Source organism: Pleuronectes platessa, chromosome 2, assembly GCF_947347685.1.
Source record: "Pleuronectes platessa chromosome 2, fPlePla1.1, whole genome shotgun sequence".
Taxonomy (NCBI): domain Eukaryota; kingdom Metazoa; phylum Chordata; class Actinopteri; order Pleuronectiformes; family Pleuronectidae; genus Pleuronectes; species Pleuronectes platessa.
In genome coordinates, this window is record NC_070627.1 from 27,005,214 (window position 1) to 27,025,038 (window position 19,825).

The 19,825-nt window shown below is 40.0% G+C and overlaps 1 protein-coding gene across 1 annotated transcript; it reads left to right on the plus strand.

The window, feature by feature from the left end:
* Positions 1-1,425: 1,425 nt before the first annotated feature.
* On the plus strand, positions 1,426-13,768 carry cfap92 (cilia and flagella associated protein 92 (putative)). Its single transcript, XM_053442487.1, has 13 exons — positions 1,426-1,635; positions 5,053-5,280; positions 5,441-5,616; positions 5,869-6,091; positions 6,182-6,259; positions 6,338-6,463; positions 9,009-9,193; positions 9,392-10,242; positions 10,365-10,559; positions 10,941-11,214; positions 11,294-11,458; positions 12,631-12,819; positions 13,176-13,768. The coding sequence occupies exons 2-13, from the start codon at positions 5,076-5,078 to the stop codon at positions 13,374-13,376; spliced, it is 2,868 nt and encodes a 955-aa protein (XP_053298462.1). The 5' UTR covers positions 1,426-1,635; positions 5,053-5,075; the 3' UTR covers positions 13,377-13,768.
* Positions 13,769-19,825: the final 6,057 nt, after the last annotated feature.

Below are 19,825 nucleotides of genomic sequence, written 5' to 3' on the forward strand. Positions count from 1 at the left end.
GGGATAGAAATATTGATAAGACAAAACCTCAAAAGATTCATAAAGAAAAACAAGAAAGAGAATTAAAATCAGTAGCCTGGGGTGCAGTAGCTGAGGTAAAGAGAATATTCACAGATGAGATGGAGGAGGAGCTTGCCAAACACTTGAAACAACTAGCTGACCAGTTCCATGGCCTTGCTCCAGTTAAGTGCCGTGAACTGGCATTTGAATACGCAGAGAAAAACAAAATCCCTGTCCCTGCCAATTGGACAGAGAAACAATGTGCAGGTAAGATAGGGTGTGCAACAGATCACATGAATCATAATAATCATAAATGTGCTTAATTGACCAATCCCCATGATTCTGTTACTAGTCCGATATTAGTTTTGGAATGTGTGGTTGTCAATCTAGCTGTCGGGATTTGAACTATTACAACATGTGTTGTTATGGTAGTTTTAAAGTGGAAAAGTAAGTGGATCACTTTACCCCATTGATTTCTCGGGTCTGTTTCACTTTACCTCTTATCTGGGGTAAAGTGAGACATAAGACCACTTTTTTAAAAACAATCATATTATCACTGCCCTTTGTCCTGGAGACATTCTGATCATTTCCATTGCTAGAAAACCTCCTGAATTAATGGGAAATGTGTAAATTATACTGATATATAATTTTAGCTCGCCTAGAGGGGAGCAAATGTAAAAAATGTCCCACATTACCCCGCTCTCCCCTACCATGCATAAGACACTCAGGTTTTCAACTAATTTAACTGTGCAATAATCTGTGCGTGCACATTTAATATCATGCATCTGCAACAATTTCATTCTGTATACTGTCATTTGCTGATGACAAAAGTATTGGGACACACCTCTTAGTAATCGAATTCAGGTGTTTCATTCAGACTTTGCCATTGGTTGGACTAGGCTCCTTAGTTCCACTGATGGGAAACCTTAATGCTTCAGCTTACCAAGACATTTTGTACAATTCTATGCTTCCATCTTTGTGGGAACAGTTTGGGGAAGGCCCTTTTCAGTTCCAGCATGACTCTGCCCTAGTGCACAAAGCAAGGTCCATAAAGGCAGGGTATGGTGAGGTTGGTGTGGAAGAACTTGACTGGCCCGCAGAGACCTCAACCACATCCAACACATTTGGGATGAACTGTGAGACTGCGAGCCAGGCCCCCCTGTCCAACATCGGTTTGTCTTCCCAGAAGAGCAGAGCCGGTTGTAACCTGTAGGGAGGGGGAAGTCCATATTTATTATTATGGATATATAATAGGATGTCATTAAAACTCCTGTGTATATGCTCCAATACCTCTTTTTATTGTTAACTCAGTGTGATTTGTACAATTTGACATTCATACCATTGTTATATAGCCATAAACTGTAGCAGCAGCAGCAGCAGCGCGTGAGGGCAGCGCCACTGCTCACTTCCTGGACTACAGTGGTTACTATAGAGACGCTGGTCGCGCTCAGAAATCCTAAACTGTGGAGGAAAGTTTCAACACTTCACTTAGGCGTAAGTCGTCGCGTACAAAGAGTTAAGTGATGTGAAGAGTTTGATTCGTTGTATTAAACTCTTCAAGAAGACAGCTCGTAGCGTCACACTCCGCCTGAACTCTTCACACCCTGCACGTCGGGAACAACAACCTGAGCTGAGGTGAGAACACGAAAGGAATCATAACTTCAAGTAAAGTGTTATTCAAAGAAGAAATGATTGATATTAATGATAAAACATACTGCGTTGTTTCTTTTAAACGTGTAATGGCGATGCCCATATGATTCAAAACAAAATAACCGACTGTTCCTTAAACGGAATAATTTAATCAATCTGAATATTATTTTGGGGTATATTTCACATTCATATTTTCTTTTATATATTTATTTTCTGCATTTATTTTCTCAGTGTTGGTTCGTTGTGAAGGTGGACACCGGTAGTGTAGGTGTATTAACTTAAATCAGTATGACGTATAGGCGAACACACAGAAAACGTTGCTCAAACATAAAACGCATTTCTCCCTATAGACCCCAGAGTACAGCTGTATGTGCGTGTGTGCGTGTGTGTGTGCATGTGTAGGCACGCTGTAATCTCCTCCTGTCAGCGTGTGCACACAAACGAGTGGGGACGATAATAGTTAGTTTTTGCACCTGACATGTATTAAGAATGTATACTTAGGACTCTCTCCAGGCATGAAATTAACTGTCACAGTTTTTTTCCTCATTAAGGTTTTATGTAGATCATTTTATTGGGTAACAGATTCAATATTTGTGAGCGATTGCCCCCCAAAATCAGAGACTCTCCTTAACATCCTCATCATAGTCGAAATGTGCTCCTCTTTGGTTCTCCTTTTTGCTGTCCTCACTGTGCTAACTTCCTGCTGGAGTTCATAAAGGTGTCTCCCTGTGTGAGCTAAATCTCAGCTCTGATGACAATCTTTAATAATGGTTCCTTTGATTCTTGGTTTTGCTTCAGATTTACTAAGGGAACTGTCCATGACCTTTTCATGAGTGCGGAACCCACACAATGGTATAGTTACAAAGTCACACCTTGAAATCTAGAGTCTCAAACATCTCACCAACCAAATTTTGCCAACTTCATTGTTCGGTTTATTTTATAACCGACATCAAGTTGCATTACCACCATCTACTGTGTCTTCATCTTCTCAGTCTTCTTTATGCTATGTCACAATTTGTATTTGAACGCATGAAAAATCGACTTTGGACCTTTTAATGAGTCGTTTTTAGTTTTTTGTTTGGATCTCCTGACACTGCTGCATGGGTTTGCCTTTGAAGTTGAACCTATGTTCGTATCTCTTCCCTTTCATTATTGAGATGCTGTAGGTTATTGTTAGGTGGACTATGGTTGATTTGCATGCTTAAGCTTAGAAACTCTGTTGGGGTGCTACCAAAACATCTCCTGTGTCTGCTCTTCAAGTTTAGGTGGGTTAGATGCCTTTGCACTCAGGTGGAGACAGTTGATGATGAATTACTGGGCAAAGCTTCAGGGGCATTCTGAATAAAGACATCCAACTAAAAAGATACTTCTTCCATGTTTCTAGAATTAAGGGGCCAAGGTAGAGTTTTGCATGGAGCAGGATAGCTAAACACAGTTAAGTTTAATTCGGTTTATTTCTGGTTGGCAACCAATGTAAGAAAAAACAGAATAGCAAGACAAATTATACCCCTACTACAGCGTTGTCAGTAACACCATCCGTGTTGATCCCCTCAGTGTCCAGTGACTTCTTTGGTGGATGATAGATTGCAAAACATCATACGAAATATTGATGAATAGAAAAGTTACAAATCCGGAAGGTTGTTTTGTGTAAAGATTTGTGGTCATGTCCGTTAAAGTAATTTTCATCTTACAGTATTTAGAATCAGAATCAGAATCAGAATCAGAAAGTATTTATTGCCAAGTGGGTTTACACCTACCAGGAAATTGCTCTGGTAATTGGTGCATATAATGAACATAGAAACATAAAAACAAAATAAATACAACACACATAATAAAAGCAATAAAAAAAAAAAACTATATATATGTACTCACTATTTACTTCTTATTTACTCACTTTTTTAAATATTATACAAAGTAACATTTATTTAGACATAAACATATCTAAATAAAAATATATACAAGATAAAAAGATATAAAAAGTGAAATGCAAAATGCAAAACAGTGAACAGTGTCAAATTGCAATATGCAATGTAATGCGGTATAATATAATATAATGTGTTAATTTAACACATCCTTGAGGTGAGATATATGAAACCCTGTATAGATTTCATGAATATTGTAACTTATTTGGATACTGGCACACAGAGGAATAAATGGCAATGATGGGGTGGATTTATTGGCTCAGCAAGCAGTAAAGAATGTCAATATATCTGGGATGTAGCTCACACAGGGAGAGACTTTTATGCTGTACAACGGGAAGTGAGCACAGTGAGGATGGCAAAAAGGAGCACCAAAGAGGAGATCCAACAGGAATATGCAATAACTGCCAAATTGAGGAGTCAGTTAACATGTAATGCTTTGCAGAGAAGCTAAAGACTCCCTCATTAACTGGAAGAAACCTCTAGAACCAGACTCAAGGTGGCCATCTGCCTCGACCGGCTGGGGTGAGCAGAGAAAAATGGGGAGGAGAGGAAAGGTGGGAGTAAAAGAGGGGAGAAAAGAGAGAGAGAGAGATAGGGGGAGGGGGAGGAGAGGGGGAGAGAGAGGAGAGAGAGACCAGAAACACTTATCTGCTCTGACTAGTTATAATTAAAACCATTACAGTGTAAAGAGGCTATTGGTTATTAATGGTAGCAGCAACAATTCATATAATAATTAATTAATAATAAGTATTATTGTTAATATTAATAATAACAACAACAACAACAACAACAACCCTCATGGTTGAATGCACTTATTGTTAGTTGCTAAATGAAATGTAATGTAACATGTAAATAAATTAATGTGGGGGACGAGAGTTCCCCCAGCAGTCTAGACCTATAGCAGCATAACTAAGGGATGGTTCAGGACTCACCTGATCCAAAAATAACTACAGGCTTTATCAAAACATTTAACCTTAAATGTAGAGATGGTGTCTGACTCCCATTCCCACTCCACAAAGTAGGCTTCCACCCACCACTATACCGAACAAAGAAGAAGAATCGATCAAATATCAAACATAAACCGTTCAGTAGAGGAAGCAGATCCAGTAGATGGTGGTAAAGCATCTTGACGTCGGTGGCCACCTGCCAATAAATTGAGCATTAGAAGAAGAATGAGGTTATTTTACCACGTTAAAACTCTTCAGAATCACTTATGTCTATAAACTGCATCTATTATACATTCATTTAACACCCTATTCAATCATTGAAGAAAAATAAAATCCAGTTGAACATATTCAGACCCTTGTAAACCAACCCCTACAATAATAGCACTTCAAATTTATAATTCTTTGACAATATCTTAAATCAAAGAAGGGTCTATGAAATGTAGTTGGTGGCTGTTGATGTGAAAGTGTTTCAGGTCTTTTTAAGGAGAAATGTTAGCTGCTGAGTTATGAAGCTTTGTTTTTTCCTTTTACAGTGTTTTTAATATAAAATACCGCAATGGAGTCAGATCTCATGGCCAACACGTCGGCGACAGATCTTTGCAGTTCACAGCTAGCCTGTGAAAAAGTTTCAGTTAAAGGCCAGGAAGGTTGGTCATCCACGGAGCAGAGGACAAGTTCAACTGAGGATATCGCATTACAAAGAGATGACGAATCCTATTACACCAAATGGACAGTTTTCATTGCCCTTGCTGTTCCAAAAGGTGAGGTTGTCGCAGAGAGCATCTCAAACATTAACAACAGCTCAAGTGCTCAAACTGCTCAATGTGCTCTCACTTTATTCGTAGTCTGCTGAAATGTGCTGCAAATCAACACAACAGTCTACTGTGACAATTAACAAATGTATTTCTTCCTTTGTTTCAGCTAAAGCGCCTAAAAAAAACAAAAAATTCGCGTCTGCCTTTGTGGTGAAAGGCCACAAAGCTCAGAGCTGCTATCATATTGAATACAATCTGTTGCCAGGGGACACAGAGACAACCAAAGTGGACCTACTGGTGTTTGGTCCAGGAGCAAAACTGTTCCAAGATGATGAGACCAAGGTAACCATGACCTGCTGCATGTGTCTGTGTTTTTCTGTATGTGTGTCCTTAATGAGGAATTCATCATCATCCTGAATGTACAACAATGAAGCAGCCACATCGACTATAGTTACAGTAAATTACCTAATATAGCACAGGAATTATTCCTGTAATGTCCTCTGGTAGCAAACACTTGACGTGCTGCATCCCACTGCTGAATAACATTGAAAAAAATACCTTTCCCAAAAAGTAAATGTATGAATTTTGTTACAGATTCTGAGAACGTGGTATGAAGGAGATCGGATATGGGTCGGTTGGAGCCACAGTTTCAACATCAGAGTCAACAGGGACATGTTGATCAGTCTACTTCCTCATAAGATCCATCTGAAGATATGGAATGCTATGTACAGCCTGTCCAGCTTTCAGGCCCGCGCTGATAGACTGAAATCCTTTAGACTGCCAAAGTATTGGCCTGAGGATTCAATTTACTCATGTGGTAAGGATGAATTTCAATTGATCAAACCTTAAATGTAGATTGTGTTCTTTTACATTTTTTTAAAATCTATGTTGTATTCTACTTTCTAAGATGACATCAAGACCATGGTAACCAAGCTGACAGCAAAAATATGGTTGGATGCCAATTTGGATGTGGGCTCAGAAAAAGGTAAATTAACTTTTTTTCACCTTTTAAGTAGGAATCAATCGCTTTCACCATGATATTTTTTTTAACCCTTTTGAACAGATAAGAACTTGGCTCTACAGGCGACAACAAGTTCTCCAAAACCCAATGCTGATGCCTTTGACCTTGGGGAGATGGGAAACATAGGAACCATATCACTTGAAGTCAGTCCCATTCGGTTACTGGCAGGTGAGTCAACTTTTATTCACAAAAAAACATTAAAGCAGTGATTTCCAAACTCTTAGGTGTCCAACCCCTTACAGCAAAGTAACCTGTTGCAACTCCTCATGATCATTTTCATATGTCTCCTGGTTATAGTCAGTTCAACCACACTCACTTTTTGAGGTGAAACACCCCCAACATTGTCTAAATACCAAAAACATGCTTTTGGGGGATTAGGGATGAAAGAAACTGAATTATACTAATAAGATGGTCAAATGTAGTAACCTTGCAAGCAAAATTATAAACTATAGGAAGCAAGTATGTAAAATAGGCCTTCTAAATTACACTTGTGTTTCCTCAGACTGACTGAGAGCACAGACATAAGCTACAGACCTAAACTCATTCCTCTGGCCGACACCAGGATTTAACCGTTAACTGGCCATTTGTATTTTTTCTGACTGCAGAGAGCTGTTCTCAAATATTCACATTTCACTAAGACACAGATATCAAGCACATACATTTTTCTTGTGATTCAAAGACTTATGGTAAAATAGAATAAAGGCATCTAAATAAAAAGTGGAGTAAAACAGAACTAAGAAAGTGTTATTTCAGCAGTATAAACTGTCAAGTTTGCTTCCTGCTTCCTGCTCACTGTCACTCTCATTGTCTGTGTGGCTCCCTCAACTTTCAATATAAAATATGAAGATACATACACTCCTGATCAAAATCTTAAGACCAGTCAAAAAATTGCATGAATTTGCATTTTGCACTGTTGAATCTTAGGAAGGTTCTAAGTAGAGTTTCAAAATGCAAAAAGAAGAAATGGGAACAAGAGCCCAAAAGTTGTGAGCAGGCAATTTATTGAAAACAACAATTTAACTGAAGTAGGCTGTTCATCAGCTGATCAAAAGTTTAAGACCACAGCTAAAAAAAAACAAAAAAACTCCTAAAACAGAAATTAAAGTGTCAAAAACTGACTCAGTAATGAGTAGCTCCACCATTATTGTTGATCACTTCAAAAATTCTTTTTGGCATGCTTGATGCAAGTGTTTCCAAAAGGCTAGTGCGAATGGTGCGCCAAGTGGTGAAGATGGCTTCACGAAGGGCATCCACTGTCTGGAACTGAAGTCCATTTTTTTAAACTTCCCTTGCCATCCATCCCCAAATGTTCTCAATTGGATTTAGATCAGGGGAACACGCAGGATGGTCCGAAAGAGTGATGTTATTCTCCTGGAAAAAAGTCTTGGTCAGATGGGCATTGTGAATTGGAGCGTTGTCCTGCTGAAAAACCCAGTCGTTACCACACAGACGAGGGCCCTCAGTCATGAGGGATGCCCGCTGCAACATCTCCACATAGCCAGCTGCTGTTTGACGCCCCTGCACAACCTGGAGCTCCATTGTTCCATTGAAGGAAAAAGCACCCCAGATCATGATGGCGACCCCTCCACTGTGCCGCGTAGAAAACATCTCAGGTGGCATCTCCTTGTCATGCCAGTAACGTTGGAAGCCATCAGGACCATCAAGGTTACATTTTTTCTCGTCAGAGAATAAAACTTTCTTCCACCTTTGAATGTCCCATGTTTGGTGCTCCCTTGCAAAGTCTAAACGGGCAATTTTGTGGCGTTGAAGGAGACGTGGCCTTTGAAGACGTTTCTTGTTTTTGAAGCCTTTCCTTCGCAGATGCCGTCTGATGGTTATTGGGCTGCAGTCAGCACCAGTAATGGCCTTAATTTGGGACGAGGATCGTCCAGTGTCTTGACGGACAGCCATTCGGATCCTCCGGCTCAGCGCCAGTGAGATTTTTTTGGGTCTACCACTTGATTTTTTTGATCCATAACCCTGAGGATCTTTTAAGAAATGCAAAATGACTGTCTTACTGCGTCCAACCTCAGCAGCGATGGCACGTTGTGAGAGGCCTTTTTATGCAGTTCAACAATCCTACCACGTTCAAAGACGGTGAGCTTTTTTGCCTTTGCCATCAAGAGATCTTCACAGTGTGATTACTTGACAGGAAATGACATGGAATCCAAATTTTTGCACAGATTTTGGCTTTTAAAGGCTGTGGTCTTAAACTTTTGATCAGCTGATGATCAGCCTATTTGAGTTAAATTGTTGTTTTCAATAAATTGCCTGCTCACAACTTTTGGTCTCTTGTTCCCATTTCTTCTTTTTGCATTTTGAAGCTCTACTTAGAACCTTCCTAAGATCCAACAGTGCAAAATGCAAATTCATGAAATTATTTAACTGGTCTTAAGATTTTGATCAGGAGTGTATAACAACATAAAATCTTTTTTCATTTAGACCTCATTTGGAGGCAAATCTTTAAAAATATTTCACTGAAAGGTAAAATGTGAACCAAAGTCATGATTCGGGCTGTGGAGATTTGGAATATCAGTGCCAACATCCAAGGAGATCAATCCAAACATTTGTTATTGATATTGAAAACTGGTATTTGGCCAAGGTAGAGAACCATGCTCTGTTATGACCCCACTATAAACAATGCTAAAAAAGACTAAGTCTTCAAATGTCAGCCGCTGTTTCCTTTATAGTCTGTTTTTTCTCTCGGTACCAGGTGAGACCTCAGTGACTGAACGCTTCAAAGTTTACTCATCTGGGGTATTTGAGGTCATATGCGACATCTGCCTGGAAAGACCTCTTTTATCCAACCAACTAATAGCTGAACTTAATCCACTGGTCATCAGCATTTTGTCAGCCACCTCAATGCCTTCATCCCCGGTCCCTCTCCATGTCCTACAGGTGGGATTTGCATTGAATTTCACGTTTATTCACTTTATCTAACAATGATTTATGACTTACACTTTACATTTTTGTCAAATGTATTTATTTTTCAATCACTATTTAGCTTTTCTGATTAGATACAATTTGCTTTAAAATCTTTAACAATGAGTACAGTGCTTTAATAGAATACAATATGTGGTTTATTCCTTCTCCTAGGAAAAGTGCATGCCTGTCTATTGCCAGTACAAGTTCCTTAACTCGAGCATTCACAAAACAAACTATTACGAGCATGCTACCAACATCTACTTTAGAGATGTGAATGTGATCCTGACTGGCTCGATGAATCCACAAGAGGTCCAAGACTTTTTGGATTCTCCGTCTCTGCAGATAGAGGTTCACGATCGTGACAGGAAGGTGGAGGATAGACAAAAAACTCAATCACCGTGTGACACAAGGTCAGACGATGACATGCAGACCAATGCATCGACATTTGATCCTATAATGAACACCTATGGTATCGCAAACCTAAACCTGTCTGAGTTGCTACTTGGAAAAAAAAGTCTAAAGGTGGACTTACCAATCAAATGTGGCCCTCAGCCTCTAAAGCTGGACAGACGGAGACGTGGATGGAACAGCATGATGACAGATACAGCTGGCATTAGGGATCCCATGCCACAGCCTCCATACTACGATTTAGATTCTCAACTCAAGGTCAAAGTTGAGATGGCTTTCCCACTGACGACAGATGATGGCACGGAGTTCTGCAATGGTCCATTTGGCCGTATTGTCTACCTCATTGATTACAACAACTTCTCAGTTATTACCAAGCTGAGATCAGAGATCCTCAGAATCAATGCATCAGCCTTGCAGCTGGACTCACCCTCATTGGACAGTAGAGAGAGAGCTCTATCAAATAAGAAAGGCCCAATGAATTCCAAGCATGATGAGAGCATGGATCTGGATTTTGTTACAGGATTTCATGTGGAAGATAAGAGGAAACACATCTTTGTTCTTGAAGGGCTGAAACATAAAGCAGTGAGGAGACTTTGGGAGGCTGTTCCTATGAAGTAAGACCATGGACACTTTCTTGCCCTTACAGCTCGTGTTAACAGTTTTCAGCTGTGCTGTCCATTAGGACTGACTGTTTGAATTTCAATCTGAGTCATTCAGTTTGTGTCTTGTTTTGTAGGTTAAGTGGGACCGAGGCGGAACAGGTGATCGTCCTCTACAATTCAAACCTGGGTTTCTTCAAGTGCATCTATGACTCATTAGATGTGAGTTTGAGTCCCATCCATCTACGTGATTCACTGCAGAGCATCATGAGACAACCTCTGATCTACGTTAGGGGAAAGGTACCCCAACTCTGCTTCCAGGCTTTGTCAAGGTACTCATGAGATTATGATTACATTTGAGGACCATGCCAGTGATTATTATACGGTTTTTACTACAATTCAAGAATAGTAAAATAAGAAAAGCACTGTCAATTGTATTGGCCCCATGAAGAACAAGCTGTAGTATAGCATGCTAAGATATCATACTATATTATACTCATTCCACTGTCTTAATCAGAGACAACACAGCTACTAATCCTTGCATTGAAATCATCATAATATACATAATACCCTTGGGCAGCTAAAACTTGTAAAACGGTGTCCTTTGAGCTCATGCATGTATCTATTTGCATTTGGAAGAACAGCATGTATATGTTTGCATAAAATGTATAATAAATGACATAACACAGTTATTTCAATATTGTTTTTCCTAGGTTAAGCCAGCTGTGTCAAGTAAGGCAACTCAAAGACGCGGTGCAGTACGACCTCTTCCCCTCAGCTGACATGATTGTCAGCATGAGCAGGGAATATGGCACATCTGCTGCGCAGTGGGAGCAGAAAGCCATTGCAAACACCATGATGCACCTGCCCACTCACACGGTCAGCATGAAAAGACATGCTGCGCTCGACACCCACAACCCAGAATATATCAGATGGAAACACAACAGGCAACAGACGTCGGCCCAGCACCTCAGGGACTACATCCAGGTTTGCAGGCCTAAGTAGAGTAAATAGAATACAATCTCATTCATTAACAGAGTTACTCAAGTGTGTCAATTTATTCCAGGAAAATATTCAAAATGTGCAAGACCAAAGTGAGCTGTTGGAGAAGCCAGAGGCTGCTGCATTAAGGTTGGATCATGCTGCAACCGTGCCAGTACACAACTACAGCACCCAGACCTTGAACTCAAATGTACAAACCAGGGAGCTGCTCTGCAGAGAGATGGCTAAGGTATAGTAAGATGCAATCTACTGTACTGTTTTATACATACTATTTACAGTGCATCAATATCTTGGTGTAAAACTTAGGTTTCATTTCACATTTGTGTCTGTAGTCCCTGTTAAAGTTTCCTTCAACTCACCAAATCTACACAAACCTTGTAAAGTGGATATCATAACAGTCCTTTAAGGACCATTACAGTGTGTGTCACTACAAATCAAGTATAATTTACAAGACAGTGAATTTCTTAGGGTTAGGCTTACTGCTTAACATCCATATGCAGTTTAAGAAAAGAGTGAAGACATTTCAGTCAGCGGATCTTTAAACTGAACAACACTTAATGAATCAGCTGCTTATGTGTAATGTGGAAGTAGTCAATGTGCCTGTAACACTTTGGGAATCACCCCCAGATTCTGTAGTTCCTTCAGCTTTACAGGACAGCTTTCGCATCATTCAACTCTATTTTTTGTTTCACAGCTTGCAAATGTATTGTTTGAGTGATTCTCATGACTAACTAGCTTAGCTGTGATTAACATAGCAGGTAAACAGTCAGCCTATTTGCCTGAAGAAAGACTAAAACAAAGCCAAAAGTCAGGGAGCCAGAAAAACTACTGCAAATGAGTGACAATGCTGATTTGTATCTGTTGGGTTTGTAAATATAGGCAACTAATTGAAAAAAAACAGTTGGTTATTACAAATTATTTAAACAAATTACAAAATATTTATAGCTGGTTTAACTGTACCCATGTGGCCAAAATCAGTTACTGCTGCTTTAAACTGCAATAACACACAATGATGATGCAACAAAAGTATGAATGAGGACAGGAGAGTCCCCTTATACAGCACATGTTTGGGCCAGATGTAAATGGATGGAACACAGTGCTCCCCTGCATAATGGAGGGATGAATTCATCCAATAGGCCATGCCTGTATTCACAAATTGTCAGATAGAAAGTACACATCATTTGCAGGTGAACAATAATTAGTATTAATAAGTGTTTTTTGTGTGACTGGGAATGGAGCTGCGTCAGCAATATACACTTTGGACCAATTGCATGTCAGTCTCAGCTGTCAATCTTGATATTTTCCCGATTTTTATAGCATCATATAAGTAATTAAAACCCAAATTACCAGAAAACACACAAAGAAATCTACTAACATGTGTTTCCCTGGTGATGACTTCAGGTGCCGGGCCGAAGGTTCACCTACAGTCAAGAGTATATCAGTGCTACAGTAGAGCCTGGAGACATGGCTCCTATAAAGGACTCTGGCTCTACTGCTGCCTTTACAGCCTGGTTGACCAATCTGAGCGGTGACAGGTCCAGGGTGCACCCCAGACACCCAGATGAGGCTCGTGTGGAAGAGCTGAGGAAGGTGAGGTCACTCTTCATCGTCCAGCAGTGCGGGGTTTCACAGGAACAGGAATGCTCGGTTTATTGACATTCCCATGAAATTCAGCAGAGAGATACAATTTCCTCACTGTTTACCTACTTGTCATTCTTTCTCTGTGACCAGTATGTTTAGGTCAGGATAGAATAGCGTGTAACAAGACATGACTAACCACATTAGCTTCAGTTGTCCTGCCCTTGAAATAATTTATTGTCCCAGTGGCAGTAAAAATATAATTTAAGAAGATTTTGAAGAATCCGAATTATCTCAAGAGGTGTCAAGTGATAGTGTGTGTTTTTAGTAGAGCGTTAAGTTGATAATACTGTCCACTGTGTTTCCAGCCGTGGAGAGAGAACATCCTTCATGCCAACACACTGAATCCCACACTTTCACGGGACAGATGGGCGTGGAGCCAGCACCATGAGGACTTCCAGCTCTACAGCAAACCTCCAGCAGTGGTGCCTCTAGAACCTTTTCATAGGGGTGGCAAGATTGGGCCAAGCAAAATCTTGAGGTGGCACACCAAAACCAAAAAGCCATAACTGAATTTCAGGAATTGTATTATGCTGTTGTAGTATATAGACTACTTGAAAACCATAGCAAAGAGTTACCGTAAGTAATCGCTTTCTGATATACGTTGATTTCTTATGATACATTAAATGTTACTAATGATCTGATGTGCATGGACTAATAGTTAACATTTTGAGTTCCACAACATTCCTTTTTTACTTTGTTATGTATCTGTATATGCGTTAGTTGATTCAATGTTTTTCAAATAGGCTTGTTGTCCTTTACCTAAAGAAATAATATATTTACAGTAAGAGAGTAGAGTACATCTATTTTACAGAACAAAACATCAACTGGGAACCAGCCTACTAAAGTTTAAAAAACCACAATGACCTCCAATTATGTACAATAAAGCTTTATTTGACTGTTGCTGCATACTTTTGTAAAGGAAAATAAGTTAGAGTACATACTGTATACACAAAAATAAAAAATCAAACAAAAAAGCATTACTATGGCAAATGTACATCTTTATCTCTTTGTAAATGTTAACTGTTTATCCCTTATTGCTATTGCCCACTGGCAGATGCAGACAGAAATACAGAAGTACAGAAATACTCAAATCTCTGCTTCATCAGGCTACACTTTTAAATAAGATTTATGGCCCTAGTCCTTCTCGCCTCTACACCTAACGTCAGTCATAGTATTTCTCAAGACAGTCTTGATTTACTTTAGCACAGAAAAATTGCGCTCACATGATGCATGCTCGCAGGTTATGAAGGTGCAATTTTGCACAGTTTAAAGATTTTGTGGAACACCTTCCTATATGGCTCGAGGGAGACAGTTTTAAACTGTTTGGTGTTTCCAATCCTCTAGTTTGTTTCCTCTTCGGAATTCGCTTAAGCTGGGGATCTCATATTCTAGATCCTCAGTGCTGCAGCTTTATTGTGAGGCAAATGGAAATACTATATCTTTCTCACAATATGTGGGACTGCAGACATTCAAGGCTTGTATCCCTTGCATTATGACTCAATATTCTCTATAAAATCTTCTTTTTACCTCAGAGATAAGCACAAATAATTGGAATGCATGAACCTGTCATAAACAACTCCTTCTCTGTGTTGACTCGTCCTTCATCTATTGGCGTGCATATGAAACACCCCTTCACACCTACAGCTTGGTGTGATCTGATGGCCTGGAGTTGCAGCACATATGTCGCATGCTCGGCAAGGGTAACAGTATTGTCCCACATGTCATTAAAGAGAGATCCCTCTGTATAACTGTCCAATGTTCCAAAAAGAGAGTCAGCAAGTGTAACAGCTGTTCCAAATTGCGTTGTGGGGACTGTAAAATGTCTGACAGATATTTTGTCTCACCAAAAACGCTGTTAAATGTTCAAGGGCTAATAGACCTCTACAGCTCTGTCCCCATTTCTCTCTTCTGATATTTCTTTTAGTAGATGCATGATGGCTGGCAGTCTGTCCCTCACTGTCTTGCAAGCATTGTACCTTTGTAACTCTCTCTGGGCCCTCGACAACGTCTCCCTCTGTACCTCAGGCCATCTTTGGTGCACACATGACCCTGACACAAAGACATACCGTTTCTGCAAAAGAGAGAAGAAGCAATAGGCTTCAGGGATGCACACTAACCACACGTCAACCAATACTAGATTCAAGAAATACAGGGATTTCTGTAGGCAAGACCGTACTTCTGCAGCATCAAGGCGCTGTGCTGCTTCAAAGGTGAGGAAGCTTTCACATACTGATCCATTGTGTTAGTATCGAATTACAAAAGACATCTGTTCCTTCTTGCTTATGTCTTTCGTCTCATCAACCAAATTGATGAAAGCCTCATTTTGTGCAACTTCACTAATTATTGAGGTGTGGACCACTTGAGCCAGGCGGTCAGTTATATTGTTTTGTGTAGCATGCCCAGGGTATGTTGCATTTACTCGACTTGGCAGTTTTCTTCTGACTATGGTATCATGCTTGGCTAGCTGTTCCATAATAGATAGGAGATGTCCTTTATTCTTAACTTCTGATTCTTTATTTGCTCTATGTGCAAGGTTCTGCATATCTGTGAGGTCAGCGTTTCTCAAACAGTTTTAATGTACTCTCTAATTTCCCTCACTAATTGATCATATTCTTCATTCAAGGACGCTGAGAGAGAGGATGTGTCTGCAGTTGACTTTTCATATTCTGTCCATGCTAACATAGCATTAGAATGTGCTTCAGATATGGCCCCCATCTTTGTAGGTTGCCTTTTTACAGTAGGCAGAGTCTTTAGTCTTAGAGTATTACAGCCATGTATGAGTATAGTACCACTTTTAAGAGAAGTACCATCTTCTGCCCCCCTTGATGCGTTCAATTGAAGTACTAAAGTAGTGGCGGCTCGGCTGCTCTGCTCTTGACTGGGAGATATCTATGATGAAATAAAGGGAAAAATCTGTTATCCTGATATTTATATAATAATATATATAGACAATTCTATTAAGACTTTTCAAACTACCAATAAACATGACTCAGAAGGCTTCAAGCGATTAATCTATGTCATGAATTATAACTCAATGCAGACAAGCTATAACCAAATACTTATCCAGATAACGTTACTCTCTAGCCTAACCATCCATTTCATTATTAGGGCCAAACAGTCATAGTTTCACCTGTTGCTCCAGGATCAGGTTGAACAGCTGCTTTTGCTGAGTCCTGCCTCGCTTCTGTGATCATTGTTGCCTCTTCCTGGTCCCCTGCTGTCTGGTGTCCTTCATTGTCACTGTACTCTGTTACTGATGCTGTCTGTGCCTGTGCATCCGTGTCATGCTCTTCTTCTGCGTCCTCCTCCTCCTCCTCCTCCTCACCCTCTGCTGTTGCTGCTTCCCTCTGTCGCTCTTGTACTTCTTTGTTCTTAAAATAAGAATTTATGTCTGTGTACTTTGTCTTCATTGTCTGCAAATTGAAATAACGCAGCAGAATGACTCAACATAGCCAGTAAGCTAACGCAATCTATAACGTAGGTTCACTTTGTTCTGTGAATCTAAGCGGAAAATAGCATTATTCCGTGCGGCTATTCTGCTTGAAAATATATCTTTGAGTAGAACTAGCTTCAAGTTATGCCGAGAGTCTTAGTTTACAGAATATACATATTAATGAGTTTTAGCTAACTTGAGATCAAAGTTGAGGTTTACGGAACACGGTGGTGTTACCAGCCTAGCATACCAGCACCAGCTGGGTTAGGGTAGCTAGGTAGAGATAGCTCAATTGGACAAGTCAAAAAACCTACGTCAAGCCAGCCGCCACAGTTTACTGAATATATACCCCTTTTATTGTATTTCAGTGGCTGTGCATTGAAATACAATAAAACCGCTTGAATCACGCAACTTTTTAGTGGCACAACTTTTATGTAAATGTTCATTTTGTTGTAGGATGCTGTATTTTTCCTTTTCCTTGACCAAGAGGCCAGCTGTCACATTGAGATATTCCTGTTGTAGCTGACGACATCAGCTGCAAACTTCGAAGGCTTGGTGACAGTCCCAGAGAATCACAGAATGACAACTTTTTGTTTACTGAATTTTCTGTCGGAGTTCAGCAGGCAAGCAAGGAGAACTCTCATCAATGGGGAGGGAGATAAATTTATCCACTAACAGCTGCCTCAATATAACAGAAAGTCATGAGCCACATGGTGTTACTTACTGCAGGCCACATGACAGACTCTGAAGCATGGCTGCCAAAAGTACCCGAGAATTACACTTCAATAAAGGTATTACATTAAAATAAAGTGGGAAGAGGCTCATTTACTACTTTAATTAAGTTTAAGTCTTCAAGGTGCACCAGAGATTTTATTCTCTTACTTGTTGAGGTTATTTGCAGGTCGATGCAATAGATCCAGTGGATGATACTGTAGATCCCAGCAGGTTGTCAGACAAAAATAAAAGGCAGCAAATGGAGCTAGTTAACGAAAACCACAACACAGCATTTAAAAAAGAACGATTTTAATCATTCACAGCAGAGGTCAACATCTTTATCATATTTTCAAGACTCGATTTTCCTTTTAGCCCTTTACTGTTTCATGGAACTATTTGTCTTTGGTGGCGTGTTCCATCGGGCGAAGACAGGACAAATCCAACGCTTTTCTTTTAAACACCATGATCAAAAACATTTATTTATGTAACAGCTGCTTATGAACACAAAATGAATCTTGACCAATAGGAAGTTATGTCTGGTTTTATGTGATTTTTTACATTTCGGTATTTAAGTTTTCTCAGGTTGTTTGAATGTAGGTTGCTAATCTAAAACTTATCTGTGATATGATAATTTAATACCAATAATAATATAATCACTGCCCCATCAGAAAACAAATATCAACACGATCCATTTCATGCAGTTAGGTAACAATCCTTTCCAAAGGAAGATGGTGAACTGAAAAGTAACAGCTAAGGCAAGATATTAACTGAGGCTAAAGCTTGGATAACTCACGACAGTTTATCTTAAGCTGTGACAAACTATGCTAAGAACTTGGCAGTCCCCATTGGATGCTGTTGGTACTCATGGTAGATACAAACTGCTTGTGTGGCATTTCATTTCCCTTGATGAGTAACCTGACACAGCCCGTCTGACACAATTGTCTGTAGCTACTACCATGATGCACTGAATATTCCAGTTCACCGGCATCCAAGAGCGGATTTTTTCCTACAACAGTCTCGGCTGTAAACCTTTCAAAGGTTATATTGATATGTTTTGATTGAAGCTCCAGATGGAGGATATTTGGGAGAATATCAGTCACACCACACTGGAGAAAACATTTCAACAGGGAGGAACTTTAGGCAGAATTATCGGTAAATAGTGTGCCCTGTTGTGTCTGGCCAACCTTCCACTGCAGTAAAATCATTCTCAGGCCTGTTGAGTTCATTAGTATTAAGAACTTTTAAGTATAAAATCCATGGATGTGCTGTTGCTCTGCAGGAGAGTCTCTTAAAGCAGCCAGAGCTCAGTGCAGCCGCTGGCTGAGGAAGCGGCGTCCTGGCACCAGCAGACCAGACAGCGTCCCTGTCCCAGAACTCAAGTGTCACATGGGAGGAAAATTCAGGATAAACTGAAAGATGAGCCTAAGAAGTATTCACTGAGGAAACCAGGCCTGATGCTGAAGGTGAAGTATTTGTGACTCACTCCGGAACTCTACAAGTCCATGGAACATTTGGAAAACAGCAAATATTCTATTACGTTACTTTGTGTAAGTAAATGCTGTTTATGTGTAATGATATCTAGAAATCTGTAGGTTATTCAGTTTTGCCCATATTCAGGCAATAGGCCGAACATGTCGAGGGACTTTAATGAGGTGACAAGACCAAACCTACTTTGGACAGTCATATATTCTGAGAAGGAAAACTTCAGACCAGTTTTTCTGCAATGCAGGAGTCAAAATGCTTTTCTGGGTTCTTCGTTATTTCGCTGTTAGGCTGATTTGTTACATATTCCTGAATGGAAAAAAAGTTTAATTTAACTACCACACAGGTCTGGCTGTCTTCAAGTTTTTAAAAGCCAGAGACACTGCACAGAAAGTGTAACATTTGGGGTTGCAATAGGGAAACTCAGCAGCTAAGTCTTGCCTGTAGTCGGTTACTCTGTCTATGAACATTGTTTATTTGTTTGTACAAGATTTTAAAAGATTTCTCTTGTGCAATGACAGATTTTTGTCAAGTTGTGAACATTGACTTATTAAACGCAGTATACACGTATATAGTAGCTTTGAGGTGAATAGAACTGTTGTTTACTCATAGATCATGATTCATGAGTCTCTTCAGCAGCTCAATGATCCACTATGTACGCCAGCTAACTGTTGTTTACCGCTGAGCAGGAAGTGCACGGAGGCTTTTGAGAACAGACGTCACAGAAGCAATCGCCTGCCGAGATTGAAAATGACTACGTTGACTTAAGCGGTCTACAAAAGTTGTTTGCTGGACAGTTAATCAACGAGCTGAGACTAACTATAAATCTTCATAGAGCAGAAGGGATGTGGGTAATATTTCCCTGTAAATACAGCTCTTGAGTTTTTTTAAAAGTTGTTATTATACAAATATCAATAACAACTGCTTTGTTGTATGTTTTTCACAATGCTTGCTAACATGTTTATAATTTATGGTTCTGGTTGCAGTTGACTAACTGAAATCCTTTTAGTTGTTGAGCCAACATGTGTGTTGCAGCCTTTGTCTCAACAGTCTGTGATGAACCTGGTCGATGACAAAGCCGAGGCTCTGGCTCCAGGCCCCTGTATGGGCTGCAGCTTCAGCAGCAAAAACAAGGTCATCCCCAGACACACCTCTCGTGTCGACAAGAACCTCCACATGTCAGCTCAGGTTGGAACTTTTACACTGCACAAGTGCTAAAGAAAATAGTACAAGGTTACTGTCTTTATGTGGTATGTTGTGTTGCTTCTTGTAGTGGTGCTAGAAAGCGTTTCTTCCTGTGCAAAGAGTTCCCTTTCTCTCACAGAG

What these genes read in the sequence shown, in the direction of transcription:
- cfap92 (XM_053442487.1), top strand. Translation starts at nt 5,076, where the DNA reads ATGGAGTCAGATCTCATGGCCAACACGTCGGCGACAGATCTTTGCAGT. An exon ending in TCCAAGATGATGAGACCAAG is followed by an intron (nt 5,617 to 5,868) that starts GTAACCATGACC and finishes ATTTTGTTACAG; the next exon opens with ATTCTGAGAACGTGGTATGA. An exon ending in GGATTCAATTTACTCATGTG is followed by an intron (nt 6,092 to 6,181) that starts GTAAGGATGAAT and finishes CTACTTTCTAAG; the next exon opens with ATGACATCAAGACCATGGTA.